This window comes from Meleagris gallopavo, chromosome Z (genome assembly GCF_905368555.1).
Source record: "Meleagris gallopavo chromosome Z, MGAL_WU_HG_1.1, whole genome shotgun sequence".
Lineage (NCBI taxonomy): Eukaryota > Metazoa > Chordata > Aves > Galliformes > Phasianidae > Meleagris > Meleagris gallopavo.
The window spans coordinates 75,544,081-75,565,227 of NC_139435.1; the positions used below are offsets into that span (position 1 = coordinate 75,544,081).

The window sequence follows — 21,147 nt, forward strand, 5'->3', positions numbered from 1 at the left end:
ACACGATAAGCTGCCAACAAGCACACAGGACAAGCCTCAGACAAACATACTGTTGGGTTCAAACTGCTGCATGTGGAAGGTTTTTCACATGCTGGGAAATTCAATTCCATCAGCCAAGCACTGTTCTAGTAACTAGATGTGTTGTCCTCCATGCAGAGACACCTGGCTTTCATAGTTGCTTACAGAGCTTGATAACTAGCTTAATTTTTCAAACACTTGCTTTACAAGCTCCCGGCATTTTTGAAGAGTGTGAGACACTGTAGCCAGACATGGCTTCCTGACAAAAACCCGGGGCTCACTAGAACAACAGCTAAAACTCTCCCAGTAGATTTGCACAGCACAGACTACCATTACATTGGTCATTCCCGGTCCTCAAGTGCTCTTCAGAGGACATGAGCACACGCTGCCATCACATTATGGCGCAGCATCTCCTTTGGCCCCACTTAGTTAAAACCTCTGGGGTCATCGCAGCTGTCATTTCATAGCTTTGTCATCCAAGAGAATGAAGCAGACTTTGTGTCTGAGAGTTCCACGTAGCCAAAGAGGTCTATTTCACACCTGCTGGTGGTGTACTCAAGGACTGCAGACTGCACAGACCTGGATACAAACATTTCCCCGTCTCCCTGGATTTTGTTTCCATTTTGCTATCTTTTGTTTCACGCTGCAGTCCCAACCAAGTCTGGTCACGAGAGAAGGAAAACAGAAGATTTTTTTTTCTTTCAGAGGAAGGACACAAAACTGGCATCTGAGTCGAGAGCTTTCTTTATCTGTGGTGCATGTACTCCCACAGTACGTCTATGTCAAACACCAACCTACATGAAGGCCATGCTGTGGGATGGCAGCTCAGCTCCCAGTTTTCTTCGCTCTGTGTGTCCTCAGACTTGCAAGATTTACAAGGTCTGTGCTGGGCACCAGACAGCCCCTGCGCCCACAGCCGCTTCCATGGTGAAATGCATTGCTCTTCCACTCAGTTGGCTTCAATGGCACATCCTCATGAGAGCCTAACCTACACACCGTGCAAGAGAAGACGGTTTTCCAAGTGGTGGCAAAAATACAACTCACTCCTCTTCTGCTTGAAGGCACAAGTATTGCTTCTAGGCCTGGGAATGGGTTATGTGTAACTAAGGGCTCTTTTTCTAGAGCTGCTTCCCATCCATACCTTATTCACAAGTTGAGTGAGAGGGGAGGAGAGGAGCAGAAAGACGCATTTCGTCAAGGAGAAATGAGCGCACATTTCCATGAATCAGCAGGAGAGGAACATGATGAACACTGTCAAATTTATCAAGGCTGAGTTTGCATTAGAGCCATGCCGACGTGAGCAGCCCCTCTGCATGCAGACACAGAATAAACTGCAAGAAAGGGGCAGAACGGGATGGGAGCAGCTTCCCGCACAGCCTGTTCATCCTCCCTAGAAAGCATACTCCAACACAGCCCCCACTGTCTGGGTACCATTTCCCACTCCAGCCAAAGGTGAGATCCTGGCTCCTAGGCTCTTCCTCCACACTGCGGTACATGCGGGCTGTGTCTGCTCCCTGTGCATCCCGTCAAAAATAGCCATGGATTAGCAGTCTGCCATGTGGGGACAGCACTGCCCCAGACACACCTGCAGACCAGGCTGCTGTCGGCTCCATAGCAGCGGGGCAGGAGCTCAGAGGCCCCACGAGAGGCAGCGGCCACAAAGAGCACCTCAAGGAATACAAGTCAAAAGCTGCAGCTTTCCACCAGCTGGCACCAGATTGGAAGCTTGTCGTGGAAAAGTTAACTGGGACCACAACAGGCAGGTTCAGCGAACCCCTTTCTGAGGGTGTCTGAAGTAGCTCTCCCCTACAGCCTGGGTTAGGGGAAGGTATTCAGAGGACGGCTGTAAGAAGCACTGCACATACAGATGCTTTCCCCAATCCACTGCCAAAGCTTAACTCTCAGGGGGCTTCCTGAACTAGAGGAACTGCCTCTGAATAAGCACAGTTCACAGCACAGCTCTTCTCCATACACCAGTCCCATTTTGAATCCCTTAATTCTTCAGGCTCATCAGCATCCTGAGCTGTGAGCTCCACATTTGAGCTGTGAAAGTGTTGGCTTCTGCCTGCCACGGTCCTGCTTCCCTCCATCATGTCCCCTTCACCACTCACAACTAAGAATTACTTGCCAGACCTCTTCCCCACCCTGTTTACTTTTTCACCTGTCTTGCTTATTTGTCTTTTTCACCCAGACTGATCGATGCCTATCCTACAAAGCCTTCCCTCTATGAAAGCTATCTCACATCTTCACAGTGTACTTGAATTATCCTTTTCTATTTACCTTTTCTAGCTCTACTTTGCTTTTGACTTCTGCAAACAACATTTCATAGCTGGGTGGAGTATGTAAGCAGGTTTTAAGGAGGGAAGAACTGTTGCCAAAGATGGGCTGAGCTGAGAAGTGACAGTAAACAATGCAAGCATCTTCAGCTCGTTTAACCAATGCTTTGAGAGCTGGGTCCCACACCATGTCCTGTACTCACCAGCTGCCTGCTCAGATGCAGCTCTGAGATGAGCTCTTCAGCCTCAACCGATTGTGGTCGAGGGGGCAGAAGTGACTCAGCCAAGAAAAACAGGGCATGGTTCATCTTAGGACTGTCCCTCAACAGCACCAGCTGTGAATGCACTGAATAAACAAAGTCTAGAAGGGCCAGGAACTATACCAGGTTCTTAAAGTGCACTCAGATCACTTTCATCCTTAGCAAATATATATTGAAAAAGTGGCATTACAATAACACCATCAATTAACTTTTAATTAAAGGCTGAACTTTCGCCTTTCATCTCTTCTGGTCTGATTCCAGAGAGCTCATAACCTCATCCTGAAGGTAATCCACATTAATGCATATCGACTTCTTCTAAAGCACAAATGTCAGATGGCCAGCTTTTCCTCTCATCAAATCTCTAAGTCATCAAAACCCACAAACACGGGATTTGTTTCTGAAAGGGAAGCTTTTCTAGCATCAGTGCTTGAAGCTCAAGAGCTTCATTATCTCATAACCATATCCGCATTCCTTTGTGAAGGAGAAAGCAGTTATAACAAAACATATCATACTCTCCTTCGGTGACAGCCGAAGCCATGCCGCTAAAGCACCGTTCAGATTTTGCCCTCTGTACCTGCTAACTGCTTTTTGATTTGCCATTTCTCCTAGGAGACAAACATTTGAGCACCACAGTTCCTGCTGATTACGCAGGGCAACGGAGATACTACGTGAAGGAAGGTGTTGGCAACCTGCAAGCCGCTACCTAAGACGTGTTAGGTCACCTGCAGGGAACCCGGGGCCCTATCCACGCTTTCTTCAGCTCAACAAACAGCACTATGGAATATCCTCTGTAAGGTCCACCTCCCTGCGATGCCAGCTCTCTTCCAGCACTCACGAAAGCCAGCCTGCCTCGATGGAGCTCACCTGGTGGATGGGAATGACAAGGAAGGCCCCTCCGCCCGCACACTCGGTCACCACGGCGATGAAGTGTGGGTTCACAGCACAGAAGTGGTTGTCGTGGACGCTGTGGGTGATGGGCACGCAGTCGTAGCATTTCTCCTTGCTGGCGGCCTTGCCGTACACATGGCGGAACTTGGAGCTGCGGTACTGCGGGTGCCACGACATCTGTGGGGAGAAACACAAAGCAGCACAGTGTGAGGGCAGGCCCCGTCAGCACGGCTTGCGGGTACGTCCGGCCACATTTCCCCCTTTCGTCTCTGCTGGCAAGAGGGGAGCTCAAGAGAGAAGCAGTCCTCCCTCCCCAGCCCCACCAGCCATCCCAGCAGAGCCAGGCGAGGCTCAGGGCACAGGACTCCAGGTGGCAGAGCGCTCGGGAAGCACGGAAGTTAAAACATCCTGGATGAGGGGAGTGAATGAGCCAGCCCGGATGCATACTTCATTTAGCTCTTCGGTGGTTTAAGGCCAAAAAGAAGTCAACGTTTTGCTGGCATAAAAGGAAAAATTAGATTTGACAGAGAGGTGGCAGGCACCTGTTGGTTTATTTTCCCACTGACAAAGAGAGTGTGTCTGGTTTATAGCTGCACCACAGCCCTTCACCAGACAGCATTTTGAACAGTATTAAAATTGAAGCACGCCAAACAGAAGAACTACCTTCTCACAGAGGGCAGTGTGGCTTTATGGAACAAACAAAACTGATTTAACACAGGAAGCTACCAGCGCAGTACAGAAGGAGCAATCCTGGCTACTAACTCCTCCCTCCAGATAGAGCCAGACAGTAAGAGGCACCTGGAGGGAATGGAAAGGAAAACAAATGCAGACCAGGCAAACAAGTTGTAGGTGTAAGAGTTCCACACAAACAACTGCAAGTATGGGCAAAGGCAAAGGGACAGGATTTTGCACCTTGTTTGATGTGCAATGGCACAGTTTAATTGTGATGCTGAAGCAGTGGTACTGCATTTCGATGGGGGTCCCAGCCAAGCAGCTTTCGAGTTACAACAACGGATACCACTCACTCACATGGGTAAGCACTGGCAGCAAAGCATGCACTCAGCATAGGGAAGCAAGATGCATCGTCAGCATTTGACAAGAAACCGTAGTTTGAAGTATCCTTGCATCCAGCATGACATTGCAAACTGGCACTCATTTCCCTCATGGAAAAGCTGCTAAATGCCAGCAACCTGTCTTGCTTGACCCTGGGCAGCCAAACTGGGGCTGCAGAAGTACCCATCAACACAAAGATCCAGAGAACGTGCATCTCACATGCACACAACATCTGGTCTGCGAGTTGCACTAGGTCTCCTGTGCTGTCCCAGTTCCTGCCCTCCTCTCATCCACCAGCACAACTCAGAGCCAGATCCACCCTCAACAAATACCCACACCCATAAAAAGTCGGTCCTGGCAGATCAAAGTTGGCTCCTACAGTCCCTTCTGTCCCTCACTTTCAACACAGAATGTCGTACCTTCACTAAACCTGCATTAGCCCATATATTTAGCTGATTAAATTTCTTGCGCAGAAAACATTAGGCGCAGCAGATCTCTGATAACTGTAGGGCCACCTTCCCCAAACAAACCAAAGGAATGCTAACTACTTGATAAAGAAGTCACCGATTCTGGGAAACTAGTCTTGGAGGAAGGGATGTTCACAGGCAAAAGGACAGCTGAGGTGCAATGGGCTGGCTCCCTGCACAGCCCCAGGAGAGCAGTGTTTTCAAACAACCTCATGTTTGTTACAAGCAGGAGTTTGACTTTATCTTTGCTGGGGAAAAAATGAAATAAAATCACCATGCTGTCTGGATGCAGCAAGTCCTTACAGCAGGAAAATTAGCTTTCCAAAAGGAAGCTGATTACCATGCTCCGGGGAACTTCCAGCTGAACTACTCCTGAGCTGGGAGGGGTTTTGTGAACAGGAGATGCTGCTGAGATGTCTCAACAGCAACAATCTCAACTGAGAAATGAGTCACCAAGAGCAGGGGAGAGTTCATTGTTAGACTGTCATTTCTATGGGAAGAAGGAATACACAGCAAGATACTGATGTCCTATAAAGTCTACCTGCAAGAGTCTCACTACAAACAAGGAATAAAGGAAACAAGGAAGTAAATGCTCCAGTTCAGCCTTCAGTGCTTAAGAAACACAGAAAAATAGCCCTTTGCTATTCCCATTTATAGATGGAAGATTTGGCTGCCACTGAAATGGACTGCACCTACAACTTTCCCAAGGCACAGAAGAGCAAGGTATGCCTAGGAATAACAGAAAACTGGCAAAGACAGTCCTAGTGGAACTGTGATCCTCACAACACCGTTGTAACAACAACAGATCAGCATTAGGAGGTAGACGTGGGCTGAACGACAGGAAAACCTTGTCTGGGAGGACTGCAGAGGAGTGCTTTGCAGCAGGTTGCTCAAGTAGTGATGGGGGTCTCCATCCTTGGAAATCCTGTCACAGCTTGGCTATAGAAGGCCCTGACCTCCTGTAATGTGGGTCATAGTCCTGAACAGGAGGCTGGACCGGGGAAAACTGAGGGCCATTAAACCATATTGAAACCCCACAGCTTGCAACAGAGATTTTTAGAGGGTCCTCTCTATGAGCAGTCCCAGGATTGAAAGAAGAGTCAAAATAAGGACAAAATTATAATGCTCAAGTGCAAATCAGGCAAACAGATGAAAACGAAATGCAGAAAATACGAGTGTGCTGCAAAGAGCCTCTCTAAGAATGGGAGAGTACCTGAGAAATGTGTTGTATCTAAGCACACAAACCTCTGCCTGTGGATCTGTTGGAGAGTTTGCCTGGAAAGAAAGATCTGTAATCAGTGTGATCCTCTGTAAAACCCTGAAACGTGTTACTGAATGAATGATGTGGCTCAATCAGCAGGAAATTTGGAAGATTTATCAGCAGATCAAGGTCAGGGAGTGAAATTACAAGATACAGAAAGCTTATATCCTATAGCTGATGAGATAATACAATCTTCTGAATAACTCTGAAAGTTCAGTTTTTTGGGAAAGTGAAAAGGCTCTGAAACATGGGCCACTGAAAAGCCTTACGAAGAGTCTGCCATGGGTGCTTCTCAGTGAATGATGTGAGGGAAGGAGCTGTAGCAAACAAAAAAGCCCCAGAGCCTCTGCACTGTCCTGTCCACGCCAACAAGATGGTCTGTAAATTAAAGCAGAGTTCCAGAATTACCCCTCAGGCCCCACATTATCGCAGAAATGGGCCAAGATCCAAGAGGTTCTACCCAGAAGGGAGTTATGTGGGATAGGGATACCATATCATACCAGAAATAAACAGCCAGAGTTAAAGAGAACACGGTGGAAAGTTGAAAAAAATTGTTCTGCTTTGCCGGCTTGAGATTATTCTGGGGCAAAAGGCTGCAAAATTAGCCTTCGACTAATGAGTCACAAGTGATGCAGAGGGTTCCCGTGTACCAGAACAGCCTGCTCAAGATGTGATCATCAAGTAAAATCTCACGTACATCCGAGTTCTGCTTCCTCTGTGAATCTGGGTGAATTTCTCTTGCCGCCGAACAAAATAGACACATGATAAAAGTGAGACCTGTGTTTGAGGACACCCAGATGTGTCATAGCCTAACCCACAGCAAACTGGGAGCACTTTCTCCTCTGGTGCTCAGTATTACGTCACGGCAGCAACATCGACTCTAATGGTCCAAAAACTCACAAGGTTGGCAGCAGCCTTCTGGCCTTACACCATTTTCGATGGTCTCGGTGTACAGTGTAGACAGTGGCAGCAGCCAGAAGACCTACAGAGCTATTGAAACCTGGAAGGAAGACTGAGGGCACCTCATCTCCCGGAAATACACACTGCCACCAGCTGACTTCTAGCACATACTCCTGGTCTGTTCATGTGCTGGCACCTTCAGCCCATCCTTTCTCTTATTCTCTCTTGCTCAAAAAGCAGAAAATTAATACAGTGTGTGTGGGGGGGGGGGAAATGGACTTGAGTAGAATTGGATCACAAAAAGCACGTGGTGTGGGACAAATGGAGCACAAATGGATGGTGGTCACATCACGGCAGGATGCAGAGGGAACCGGAGTCCCTTTGGCAGCGCTGAGATCCCCTCAGCTCACCCAGGCACCGTGCAGGAGGTGCAGCTGTGCCACCAACCAGCCTGCACTGCAGGGAGCAGGAGCTGCAAACCAGACCTTGCTTGTGAGCTAGTGCACACGTCTCCAGCAGGGCTGTGAGCACCACTGCAGGCTGTGCTCCACCGAGCCAGTTCAGGGAGCAGTTCAGACTACGAAAAGGCCAGATGTGAGATGGGTCTGTAACCTAAGCAGCATGTTCAGGGGCAGGAAATCCCGCGTAGCATGCCCAGCTCCTGCATGACACACTGCAGGCGTGCCAGCCTCCTCTCTTTCCCAGTCCCAAGGGACTAGCAAGCTCCAAAGCATATGCCATCTGCTGCCCTGCAACTCTATCGTGTCACACACACAACATATCACTCCAGATCCCACAGGAGAGGGGAGATGACACCAGAAGGCATGTGGGCCAGGACCTCCATTTACTCATGTGCTGGCTGCCAGGCAGGACCTTCATTTTTTATCTCCCAGGTGCACGCAGCAGAACTGTTAGCTTCCGGGGCTCACCCGCCACGCCAAGGGCTGAGCGTGCCTGTCTGCTTCTGGAGCTGGGACTTTCCTCTGCCATCCACCCCGACCCAGCAAAGTGTCACCAACAATTTTCCCATGACTGAATGTGAAGGGGGGGGCTGAGCAGTCCCACCGTTTACTCATCTGGGCGCTCTCTGGGTATTTTTATCCCAGGCACGTTTCCTCCTCTGAATACACATGCAGGGGATAAGGCAGCCCAGCTCTGTGCTGAAGTACCGAAGCATGGCATGAGCTGTCTGTTCCCAGGGCAGATGCACGATGCCTGTGGTACACAACAAAAGTGCAGGGAATATCAGGCTGAGCAGAGTGCTCCAGCCTTCTCCACAAGCACTTCAGCTTGTGTTTCTCATCAGCAGCAACACATCTATCTCAGACATCGGTGCCAGCACTGCAAACAGGACAGGTGCCAGGCAGCTTGAGAATTCAATGGCCAGTGCTAGCAAACAGCACTGGGGGCACTTTGCCTAAAAAAATCCTAAAAGCTTCATTGTGGAGATGAGGGGGGAAGGCTTAAAACGCAGAAGTCCTCCAGGAGGGCTCAAATCACTTGCTTTCAAAGTCTAGGGGAGACAGTCAGCGAGGTTGTGCCTTAGCTGTATCACAGTCTCCAGTTAGGGAGCAATAAAACTCTCAGCTGCAGAAGAGGGAAAGTTATCAATCTCCACCAGAGGCATTTACCAGGCAGCACTGATTACAGCCTAGCAATGACCACAGAGCTACAGCTGATCCTGATGTGTGGGAATGGAACGTTGTTTCTGCATTTGATATTAAAAAGAGCAATTGGTTTGAACAAGTAGAACATAATACATTTGTATTCTGTAACTTATCCTTAGAAACAATTGATCTAAGAAGTAAAATACTGTATACGTTAGCGGCATGTTTCAGAAACATCACTACTGAATTAGGTGATTAATTCTTTCTTGCAAAACTGCAATAGTTGTTAACTGTTCCAAAGAATGCGAGTATAGTGCGTTGGGGATTAGAAAACATATCGTGCAGTTGTTCTGTCAGGATAAGAAGCTGCCAGCAAAAGAACAGATTTAGCAAACATCAAAGAAGTTGGGGCCTTGACTCAAGGCCAAACTGCCTCACCTCGTGAGAAGGCTGGGATGCGAAGGCAGGCACCAAGATACTCCCCTGTCTTTCTCCCAAGCTCATCTTTGTGGGAAGAAGGACAAGCAGATGTCCGCAAGATAACGATCAGCTGTGGAATAAGTTAATTAACTAACTACAGATTTATGCTTATGCGGCAAACATTGATGTTTGCCCAGTGTTTCCATGTCTAGTCAAGCGTCGAGAAGATTGTGAACCTGCAGTACTCAGCCAGGGGAGAAAGAGATCAGTGTCGGGGAATAGGAATAAAAGACGTAAGGCTGTTCTCTGGGTGCCCTCCTGCTTGCGGGATGCCCGCCATTGCAATTGCAATAAAATCTGCTTTATCAGAGATACCGTCCTAGAAAATTATTTGGATATTTCCAACGGGCAGGAAGAGACTAACAGAGCAGGAACAGAGAAGAAATATTGCAGTTTCATGTGCGGCAGGGCTCTGTGAGGCAGCGCTGTTCCTTCTGCAGGACACCTGCCATCTTCTTTTTATGCTGCTTACAACTGAAATACTCACAGCCATACGAAGAGTTGCAATTCTTAACATCCAAGGCAGAACTCTGATATTGCTAATGCAGAGCAATGTGCTTCATCACAGCACCACGCTGCAAGCCAAGCTGATTAGCAACAGCCATTACAGCTGCCAGTGACAGGTCCGAATGGCTGCTGTCAAACGTAGCGCTGCTCAGAGCCATTATCAGAAGTGGTACAGCAGGAGATGAACGCCAGAAGTCTGAGTTTGTTTGGCTGATGTAACATGTGAGTTTAAGCCTGCTGCTGTGTCCCCATGAAAACAAGCAGGCTCTACATCCCTTAGATTGAAAGCTGCATGGAACTGCAACACGGGCATGCAGAGGGAAGGCACAACCTGGGTACAGAGCTGAATGTGGGAGAAATGGGTCTGACGGGACCAGATCGTCAGAAGCAGAGATTAGGAAATATTGTGGAAAGGGAAGGAAGGAGATGGAGGCACAAAAGCCCTCCCTCAAAGCAGCGCCATCCAGAGAACTCACAGCAGATGGATGAACAAGTCCAGAGGGCAGAGAAACATCTCATTTTGCTTGGACCACTTGGGGTCTCCATCAGTGTAAATTCTGGGAGGCCCGTGGGCATGGGAAATTTTTCAAGCTAACGGGCTAAGACGGCTTGTGAGCTGAGGCCAGCTGGTTACAACACAACCGGCCCGAGCATTTTTCTCAGGGAAGTCCGGCCCCAATCTGCCCCAAAACAGCCCAAAGCCAACAGGCACAGAAAATAGAGCAGCTTGGCACAGAAATTCCCTGAGGGTGCATTCCTGGGCCTCCAGGCACAAAAAGGCTTTTCCTGAACGGGGTGAGACACACAGCTGGTGAAGGGTGTTGCTGCTGATAACCAGATGCTATCTCCAGGGTGCCTGCCCTGGCACTGCGTCACTGCCAGGAGAAGGCAGGCATTTGTTTTACTGCCGTTGTCAAAACCACATTGGCTCTCTGAGCTCTCCTCACCCACAACGCCCACTTCATCCTGTTCTTCGCTACCTGCGGAGCGATAAAGAATCCCTCACAAGTCCATGTTGCAATCCTGGCGCCCAAGCAGGGCACGTGAAGCAGGGCTGCGTGAACTGCAGAAGCAGCACTCAATTCAGCCAGCGCTGACTTCCAAGGCTGAATCACAGCTTGTAAGGTCTGACAGAATGCCGTCCAGTCCCACCCACTTTCAGGTAAGCAAAGGGAGAACCGTCTTCCCGTTTCTGCCACCGATTTGAGGGCTGATATCAGAGCTCCAGGAGAGCAGTCTGGCACAACACCACCGGATAAACAAGACTTGCATCCTCTCCCCATCCACATACGTACAGAAATGCTCACACTCCTCAGCACACCTCACAACCGGGCTGAGAGCTTTCCGGCTCATCATGCACAACACAGATGGTACAACTCCCTTGTCAAATAACTGCTCTCTTTTGTCTCGGGCTGAAGGGCACGAACACCCACCACTGACACCTAAGATTAATGATTATCTTTCCTCTGCTCTCTGCAGTTTCACCTCAACAAGCCTTCCCTTCCCTTCCCACGAGAGCCGTGCTAAGCGCTGCCTGTGCTGCAGCCCAGCAGAGAGCCGCCCTGGCAGCAGCAGAGCACGGCTGAGATTCTGCCAATCCCCGGAGACCCCTTGGGAAAGCTGTGGTGTGACAGTCTTCCACAACGCTTTTAAGTGCTGTTTCCTTTTGTTCCTAGGCAGGTTTCCAAGCTCTGCCTTTCCCTCATCATCCACCCTGAAAAGCACTGTGTCCAGGTAATCCAGCCTGACAACTTGGACGCTCTTTCCCCTGCCGCTCCCCTCCCTCCATCAAGGAATCTACAGTCCTGGATGATTTTTCTGAGGTCCTAATCTGAGCATTAGCAATAATTTGAAAAGCAGAAAAACAACAGAAAAAAATAAATCTACCATTTGTTCCTTATCACGCAAGCAGGGTCAAAAAGAGATAAAATAGGGACAAATAAAGGAATGCAACTGCTGATAAAGGGAGATTTTGAAAGCTACCATGAATAATTCAATGAGAAATGCTATGAAAACTTTTTCCTTTTCTCTTTACAAATGCTAAACTTATATGGTATAGGTAATATACCTTTCAACCTCGTCATTTTTAGGGATGCTTCCATAGCCAAAAAATAAACCTTAAGGTGACTTTGCTGGCCGCTTGAGAACACTGATCAGAAGTATCCAAGGAGAGTGCCACAGGAGAATCAGGCTTCAAACTGCATGCAAACAAACAGACTGAAATGTAATTAGGATTGATGGCTAAAAGAAGGTGTTCATCTACTTTTCAGCCCTGATTCAGCCAAGCACATTACAAAACTTTTGCATGCATTCAGCTAAAGGTAATAAAACCAAACAAAGCGAGAGTCACCAGCCTTCCCAAAATCTGCTTAGGCCCATGTCTTCCCTCTCTGCTTTCTTTCTACCGCCTTCAGCTCAGTTTCATTCTGCTTATCCTTCTCCTGCCAAATCCTCTCTCTTCCCTTTCCTGTCATCTCCACATTTACCTCTCCCCATCCAAAAAATGAACTATGTAACCTGCTGCCAAAAGGTGAGAGGAGCCACCTTGGGAGACACAAAAAAAGCTCCCTCGGCTCTGCTAAGGCTAGTCAGCTAATGGCAGCTTGTTAACACACAGGGACAGATGACAAGATCAGGACACGCATGAAACCAGCTTCACCTGCCCCACACCTCATATCACGCTGAGTATGGGACACAGGAGGGACACAACCACTCCAAATGTGCCAGGGCTGGCGGAAAGGAAACAGTTAAATACATAACTTTAAATGAAGTCATTAAGACATCGTGGAATACTGCTGGTTTTCTACCTGGCAGCCAGCTACATGCGCCGTAATTTTCACGACGTGACTCTGTGCCAAGCGGGCTGTACAGAACAGCCCATAGAAGTACTCACCATCCACTCTCCACGCTGTCCCCCAGCAGGTTTACACCGAAGCCAGAAGATGTCTGCTTCCTGCTCCCATGCGGTCCTCGTGCAGGCTCAGGTCTGGGTCTCAGAGGCCCCACGTGAAGGGGTGCTGACCCCTGCTCAGAGCTGCCCTGCAGGTGCCAGGGCACCGGAGGGACCGAGGGCTGCCTGCTGCTGCGCTCCCTGCCTGCTGCTGGGCTCCCCACTGTCACTGAGCTGTCAGGGCACAGCCAGGTACAGCCCTGCAGGTGTCGGGTCAGCAGGCACAGCGTTCCTTGCACCACCCACAGAAAACATCTCTCCCCAGGCTGCTGCACTCCGGCGAGACTCAGAAGCTCTTTCAGGAGATGCCCAGATTAACCAAACAAGCTGACCGAGTCTCAGGTCCACCCAGTTAGGCTGGGATCATTACAGCAACAGCAAGAGAAGGACTCTACAAATATCAGGTCGTTACATTTACTCTGAATAACATTATCAACGCTTCTCCCACAGAGCAAAGATCTCTCTGCAGCACACGTGTTCCAGCTGACCCTGCCCCCGCTGTTAAGCAGCAGCACTCCAAGTGACAGACTGGAGAAACAGTGCGTAGCGGAACTTTCTAGTGGCTTCACAACTTTCAACCTCACACTGCTCCACGTTTCTCACCTCTTTTTCTAGCCCGGAGCAGAGAAATGGCTGCTGGCTGCAACTTGGCAGGAGTGCAGCAAAGACTAAACAAGCAAGCAGCAAGAAAGGTGTCTGCTTGTGCTAGTTGGGAGTGCTAATGTCTAGGTACAGCACGGGTTTCAGTTTTCAGTCCTTTGTGTCCTTCTTTGCCACCAGCTTTCAAGACAATGAAAAGTTCTCCAGTAGAAAAGGAAGTGGGGAAACGTGCCCCTGTTGTTAAACCAAGCACTGCAGTAAGACAGCTTTCTGCCAGTAAGACACACCCGTCCCTGAAGGGTTTTGGAAGACAGGACAGCATCCCTCATGCAAACACAGATCAAGTCAGGCACCAGCAGTCAGCCTCCTGCAGCCCGAGCTGCTCCAGCCACCATTCATCCCACCCTGCGCAACCTTTGCTCTCAGGTGATCTCTCCAGAGCAGTCAGCTCTTTACAGCTCACCACCCTCCCTCCTCTCTTCCCTTTCGAGAGCAGCAGCAATAGGGACAGAATTGACACAAACATTAACAAACAGCTCCTCTGCTCCTAGCAAAACTGTCCACAGCCACAGCGTGGCCGTAGCTTTCTCTAGCACTGCCTTGCTGAGGGAAGGACAGAGACTGCTCGCTCTCTGGAGCTCTGCACTACCTGCTTCAAAGCGACCCCCCATGCACCTGAGACCTTCAGTCTTCTGCTTACTGTTCTTCGGGCACGGCCTGAGAACAGGCAGAGCAGGGACTTCTTCCAGAAGCACTCACCTCCGGCCCCCGGAGACATGTGCCAGCAGCCCGGGGAAAGCCTGCTGTGTTGCACTGTACGTCACTTAATGAAAGGGTCACCAACGATACGGACCTGCTCATAAATACCTCATCCTATGCGGCAGTCCCTGGTCTGTGGGCTGCGAGAAAACTGGAGGGAACCCCTAAAAATACCAAGGAAGCTTTTTTGCTGTCAGATCGTTGCAAGAGCAGGCAGAGGCTTTGTGAGAGCACTCCTTTGCTGCACGTTCTCATCTCGTCCCATTAGCAGCTGTTGCTTCCCCATGTAAAGCTCTCTATCATAAATGTGAATGCTCCTCTCTCCTACGCTCTCATGCTCAGGGGCCCTTCATTTATAACAAGCTCTTTCCAAGAAATTGTACGTTATAAACTCAAAGCAAAGTCCTCAAGCAGCCACCCACACACTGACACTATGCCTTCTCGTTTTAAGTGCTCCTTATCTTCAGGTGTGAAAGGCTCCCTCTGAAACTATGTGACCTGTGCTGCTGTCAGTGTGAAAGATGTATCGCTAGGAACTGACTACAAGTTTAACACAGCAGCAACAGCAGCCAAGGCACCGCAGTACCTCTGAATCTTCCATTCCTCTGGTACCAACAAAACTGCTCTCTGATGCAACAGAAACGTGCAGCTGCCAAGGCAGATCACCAGCATTTCAACTCCCCTCTTAAAGTCAGCATAAATGTTTACTTTTGTCCAGAGAAGACAGAAAGTCCAAACATTAACTGCAACTCCGTTTATGCTCAGAAAGGAGATCTAAGTACAGTGACAAAGCTTGCTGCACGGGAGCAAGAAACATGGTAGGTAAAACAGTTAAGCCCTTGCAGGTGGCATGGAAAGAACACAGTATTGGATACAATGGAAACTGAAATTGAAGCACAGTCAAGAAAATATAAGGGAGCTAGTAAATTTAGGCAGATTTGATGTACAAAAAGCCAACAAAAGACCTTTTTTTCTCATGGGTCCTTGGAAACTGTTGTTTATGGTTTTGTTTTTGTTTTTCCAGTGCATCAGACTGAGCTCCAGGTCCAGCACACCAAACATCTGTGTCATGAGCCATTTCACAAGAGCAGATCAGTCTTGTCTTCTGCAAGGGAGAACTCTTGTCTTGTCTGTGACAGGAGATCTGGAGCAACACCCTGGAGTCCAGACTACAAAACAGTGATCCAGGACTCCTGTCACAAGACGTCTTCTCAGGAACAAAAAATCTTGCTGCTTCCACCACAGAAAGTCAAGGCTGCAGTGGCGTGCAGGAGAGGCTGCATTACACCTCTGTCCGTGCTGGGGTTTGCCAACAAACAAATGCCCCTGTGCAGACATACATATCTACAGGCAAAAAGTAGCTGAAGAGTGTCTTCGCCTTCTCCACTGTAAGAAGATCCCCTTCTAGATTAGTTTCCGGGTGCCAGGATGAAGTCTAACCTGACACCAGCACCACTGGCTTTATTAGTTTAAGTACATGCTTCAGCTCTTACTGGAAAAGCGACAGTGGTAACAGCTAAAGGTGCCTTGCAGTCCATAGAAAGCTCCTAAAATCCAGACAGCTACACAGATCATCCTTTGCATCTCAACAGATAAACCATCCCCAATGAATTCCGTTTTTCCCCTCTTCAGTTTCAAACTAGAAATTGTCTCTTTCCGCATAAGAAAGCAATGATGGTAGCAGCTACTGGAGAAGACTCTTCCAACGTAGAAAACCTAAGCGTTCCTGCCAACTTTACTGCTTTTGCAAGTGAGCAGCCATCCACCACTTAGGTCCCATGTGTGTGGCTGCTGCCCTTTGTCATTCGCTCCCCTGCCCCAGCTGTGTGCACCCCACTCCATGCCACAGCCCCTGCAGGGCTGCTCGGGGCCCCAGCCTGCATCCAGTCCCCTGCCCTCATCCACGCCATTTTCTTCTCTACCCTGACAGATTTGAGGCCCTCACGCTCACATTTTAGAGCTTGCATTTCTCTAACAACCCACCCACTGATTCCATCCTCCAAACTTTCACGTGCATGGTGAGTATATCCTCCAAAAGGCAACTCCGCAGGCAAACAGAAAAATGTCAGCACTACCTATAAGAGATGCACATATGGAACGTTCCCCTGCCTTTTGCAGATGTTTTATCAGGGTTTGTATCCCAGGCACACCATGCTGCACAAGTTCCGTGTCTGCTGCTCAACAAAGCTGCCAAGGAGGACGTGTCAGGAAGAAGTTACTTTGGATCCCAAGTCAATCGTGGAGCAATCCGAAGTCCTAAATGTTGTTTTAAACACCACTAGAAACCTAGGGGCTACAGATTTATTGTCGTGAGAGCAGTAAACAGCACAGATAAAACAGTTCTCACTTCCCGGTGCACAGCTCAGTTCCCCCTAACGCAGGGCAAGGAGGGGCAGTTTCCTTTCCCGCAGCCCTGCCTGTACGGACATTGCCCTGGAGATGGGGTTTATCCTCTCCGAGGACCTGGATCTTGGAGAGTGGCCCTGCTGCGGTCCCCCAACGCACAGCAGAAAGGCAGACGCTGCCTCCCGTGGCTCTGCTGCTGCAGGCGCCGAGTGCCCCAGCATCCAGCTCGCCAGTGGGAATTCGCACAGATAAAACGAATGCATATGCATTTGTGGAGCTCTGTGCAGGGCTCCATTACTGCAGATGCTCAGTTTTCAAAGCCTGCCTTGGCATGCATACCTCACCTCAGACACTTGAGCTCCTTCAGGGGAGCAGTTTAAGCCCTGTGCCACAAGAAAACTAAGCTACAGGTGAAATCTCACGAACAGGACCAGGCTGGCTAGAAGTTTTATATAAACAATGCGTTCAAAAAAAAAAAAAAAATTAAAATTGAAAAATCGGCAGGTCATTGTAAACAAGAACGGAGAAGAGACATTAGCTCACATTCCTCAATTTGCTATATCAATCTCCGTATTCATAAAAAAGAAAAAGAAAAAAGAAAAAAACAAGCTTAAGTGTGGTCCGGGCTTTCCAGTGAATCAACAAAACCACACAAAGGACTGCACCACTTCCCACAGCTTCCAGGCTGTGCATTAGCTTTTAGCGAAGGTATCTACCACATGAATAATGCAGAACGTCCTCCTGAGCAGCTGTAGTCCAATCAATACACAGCAGCAAATAAAAACCTTTCAGCACGCCTTTCTGCCAGGCAGTAGGACCCTTTCACAGCTGCTCAGAGGCACGTTCTAGGAAAAACAACGCTATCTGCCACCCTGGCTGGAAGCCTTTCAGATCAGCCAGCTGGGAACCAGCCATTAAATCAGCCATCCTGCGACGGGCCCTGATTTCATCAATTGCCTTTCTTTGCCTTTTGTTCCTAAAGGTCCACACCCACCGCTAAGGGGCTCAGATTAAGGGCTCGGGGCACTTCTGGAAAACGACACGTGCCCCCCTCATCCCCCCCACCTCAAAGCACAGGGCTCTGGGGCTGCAGCCCTACCCGAGCTCCCCCTCCATCCCAGACAAACCAGATGCCCCCCCCCCCCTCCCCCCCCGCAGCTCCTCTCCCACTGCTGCCGAGCATCCCCTTCCCCACTTCAAAGTAGCAGCAGTTCTCCAGTGTTGCAAAAATGCTGAAATAGAGGGCCTGGAAAGCTGGCTGTAAAAAAGGCTTCTGCCTGGAGTACCAACATTGCACAAAGAGGGCACGAACGGAAGGTGCAGAAATTGCTCAAGAAGGAAACAGGTTATTTCCTCATTCATGAGACAGTGAGGTGTGAGCCCTCCTGACTGTGCTCAGGAGAAGCCCCACTGCTCCGTGCTTTCAGTTTAGGCAGGCCAGGACACCTGGGAGGAGGCACGTCCAATCCTCTTCCATGCCAGCGGGACCCCAAAGCACACACGGACCTATGAGATGACATGGAGAGGTGAGACAGGGTCACAGCACTTCACGGCATCCTTCCAGCATCGGGCCCAAGGCGGCCTGACAAAGCCCAGGGGCATAACCAACACATCAGACACAGCCAAACACACATTGCTTGGATTTTTTTCATGGTGAAAGATGCACCGAGTGTTCCGGACCTCAAAATAATTTTAAGCGCATATGCCAGGAGTGAAATGAAACTGTTCTCCACAATGAAAAGCAGAGATAGAGAAACCCAAAGTATCACCATCCCAGATGTGCTTTCAGCTGCATTTTTTGTATTTGGTCACAGTGGGAGCCACAGCAGACTTCCCAAGGCAGGCAGGAGTGCACAGTGAAGTGCAGGATAAAAACTCTCCAAAGGTGACATCTGCCCATGGTACTTCCACTTCTGCCACCCATTAGTACTGCATGACTGCATTCTTCTCTACGCTGGATGGGCAGGGAGATGGGCAAGGGAGCATACGTGCCTCACAGAAATAGCTCAGCCAGGTTATTTTTAACTGGGTCATCCCAGCACAGCCAACAGCAGAGTCCAGGAGCAGAGAGGAAAGCAAAGAAAAGAACTGTCAGTCAGCCTCCAGCAGCTACCGAGGGGATGCCACAGGACCTGATGAGGACCCCAAGGCTGCCTGGGTGGGTGGGATCCCCCAGAACACTGTAAAGAGAAGCTATATCGTGAAAAGCAGCTGCAAGTTCCTTACTGCTGGTCTTACACCAAATGTGTACTTGAGCCTCCCCTGAGTGAAGCAGGAGAAGCAAAAATAAAGCCACAGCAATGAAGCACACAGAATCAGAAGAAAAAATCAGGCCAGGCGGCAGTTCTGAGCATCACAAGCCCTGCCCTCAGCGAGGCTCAGTAAGGCGTCCAGCTGAGCCTGGCAGAGCGACATGGAGATGTTGGTCATGGATGGAGATCTCAGAGCCTCTCTGGGACGCCTGTCTCCCTGCTGGGCTCGCAGCAGTACCCAGGTGAATGGTTGAACTTGTAGCCCACCAGAGCCCCCTGGCCTTCAGTGAAGAGCTACTCTCTTGCCAGCCGGCTCCAGCCTCTCTTAGCGTTGCTGCAAATCAGGCGCAGAAGCTGATATTTACCTTCACAGAAGGTTACAAGGGGCCGTGTTTCTCTCAAAGCCACAGAGAAGAGTAAAGCAGGCTGCACAGCCCAGGAAGGGTTGCTTAGGAAGCCCAGAGGCTGGGAATTTCCCACAGAGGATCTACTGCCAAATCTTGGACTTCCCTGCAAATGCTACAGATAAGCACTGCTTTTCCCTTCAGCAGCAGAAACAATTCACCCTGGAGCAAAGGGCTCGGAGGCATCTGTGGTATCATCACAGCCACTCTGCTGCCAAGGGAGCTCCTGATGTCTTGGAGACTTCCTAAACTCAGGCACGGGGAGTGAAACATCACCGTGCTGCAGATGAATTCTCGCAGCTCACAGAAAATTGTCTCATGACTATTTTTAAGTCTATGTCAGTCAGAAATTAAGCTAGAGAACAGGGCCCACCCTTTGGAAGAGTGTGAGGGCAGTTCTGCTCAGCCGATGCAAAGTCAGTTTGTGCCTCCCAGGAGGGATGGAGAATCCCTTAGGGATGACTCCACACTCAGTGGCAGCGGCACTTTCTGGCTGTTTGGCCTCCCCTGTCCCCACACTGCCCACATCTGCTGCCCTCCTGCTTCTGCTCTGAAAGCCCTGACAGAAAGAAAGATGAGGTGTCGAGGGCACAAACTGCACAAGTCAGCGTATTCTTTGAGAACTAAAATGACCATGAAACTCAGTTCATTTTCATCGTACTTATCAGAGCTCCCAGCAAGGGCAAGAGCCAGCCCCGACTCTTTGAGTGCAAGCCCCTGCTTCCATGGGTTCAGCTCCAGCTTTCCAAGGTAGCTTGTGTACTCCATCAGAAAGATAACCCTGACTGCTCACATTCCCCAGAGACAATACCCTCTTTCACTTTGCTGGTTACCTGGGCAGCAAGGAAAATATTATTGCTTATCAGCTTCCTTGTGAGTATTAATGTGCTTCTGAATTCAATGAGAGGGCAAATTCCAACTCACGGAGCTTTTCTACCCTGGCAAGAACCTGCTCTGTTGCAAAAGAAAAGCAAATAGAACAATCCTGTTTTGAAGAGCAGTAAAAACTCAAAGCCCCTTCATCCCCACAAAAACTCAGCATAAAAAGGAAGTGGTGAAACACATAAACTTTAGGAGACGTTGCCACATTTACTGTCAGAAGACCGCCTTGAAAAACTCATCATCTGACCTGCGTGCTCAGCAGCCTCTCCCAAGACCAGAACTCTCACTCTTATGTTTCACAGGAAGAAGTTTCCTGCTGCCCAAGGCCAAGCCAACCTTGGAGTTTCGGGGGCCAAAGTTCAGTTCCCCATTGAAAACAGGCAGTCGGGTCCAGCAGCCTGCCATCTTGTATGACAAAGTAAGGACGCTTGATCCCGCTGCCCTTTATCATAAGGTCTAAGCATGCTTGAATACTTCCATGGCACATGGGTACCTCAGGTGCATCAGCTGGCATAGAGTTAAATCTCTGCCCTGTATCTAGTATAGGGCTGTGTTCTGGATTTGGGAGAACAGTGTTGCTAACGCACCTGTGGTTTAGTTGTTGCTCAGCAGCGCTGCACTAAGGTGCTCTCACCCTCCCCTGACAGTGAGGGGCCTGGTGCACAAGGAGCTGGGAGGGCACAGAGCCAGGACAGCTAACCCACTCTGTCCAGAGGGATGTCCCACACATGCAGCGTTAAGCTGAGCATTAAACCTGGAGGGAGCTGGCCTGGAGCACAGCCGCTGCTTGGAGACCGGCGGGGCGTTGATCAGCAAGTGGTGAGCAATTGCTTGTGCATCACTTGCTTGGTATATCCCTTATGATTATTGTTAGTATTCTCTTCCACATGGAGTCCACGTTGAGTCCACTGTGCTGGTTAGGGACCTTCCCACGTCTCTTCTGCCTAGTCCAAGAGCTGGATATGGGTGCCACCAAGACCCGGATATGCTTGGAAGCCTGAAGTAGGCAGTGGGATGGTGAGGCAGTGGAAGGACACCAAACACAGATGTTTCTCTTGAGTTCCATGGGAGCTGGAACTCACACTTCTCGTGAATGTCTGAAGATACAGCCCTTGAGTGTCGTATGAACTAATGAAACCACAGTCTAACATACTGCAGTGTTTGCAGGACATGATGAGATTCTGGTCAGCAAGACCAAGCCTGGCCTTAAGGATCTCATCTGCAAAGCTATACCTGG

The 21,147-nt window shown here is 49.4% G+C and overlaps 1 protein-coding gene across 2 annotated transcripts in view; it reads right to left on the reverse strand.

Annotated features, from left to right (window-relative positions):
• CORO2A (coronin 2A) overlaps positions 1 to 21,147 on the reverse strand; it is a 44,252-nt gene that overhangs the window by 15,136 nt on the left and 7,969 nt on the right. Inside the window, exons 1-2 of one of the 2 annotated variants that reach the window (XM_010726179.4) lie at positions 12,611 to 13,204; positions 3,419 to 3,619 (exon numbers count right to left, since the gene is read on the reverse strand). In XM_010726179.4, the coding sequence (XP_010724481.1) occupies positions 3,419 to 3,619; positions 12,611 to 12,613 (204 nt within the window). In that variant the 5' untranslated portion in view covers positions 12,614 to 13,204. Of the gene's footprint in view, positions 1 to 3,418; positions 3,620 to 12,610; positions 13,205 to 21,147 lie in introns of those variants that run through there. The other variant, XM_085213043.1, reaches the window with a different exon arrangement.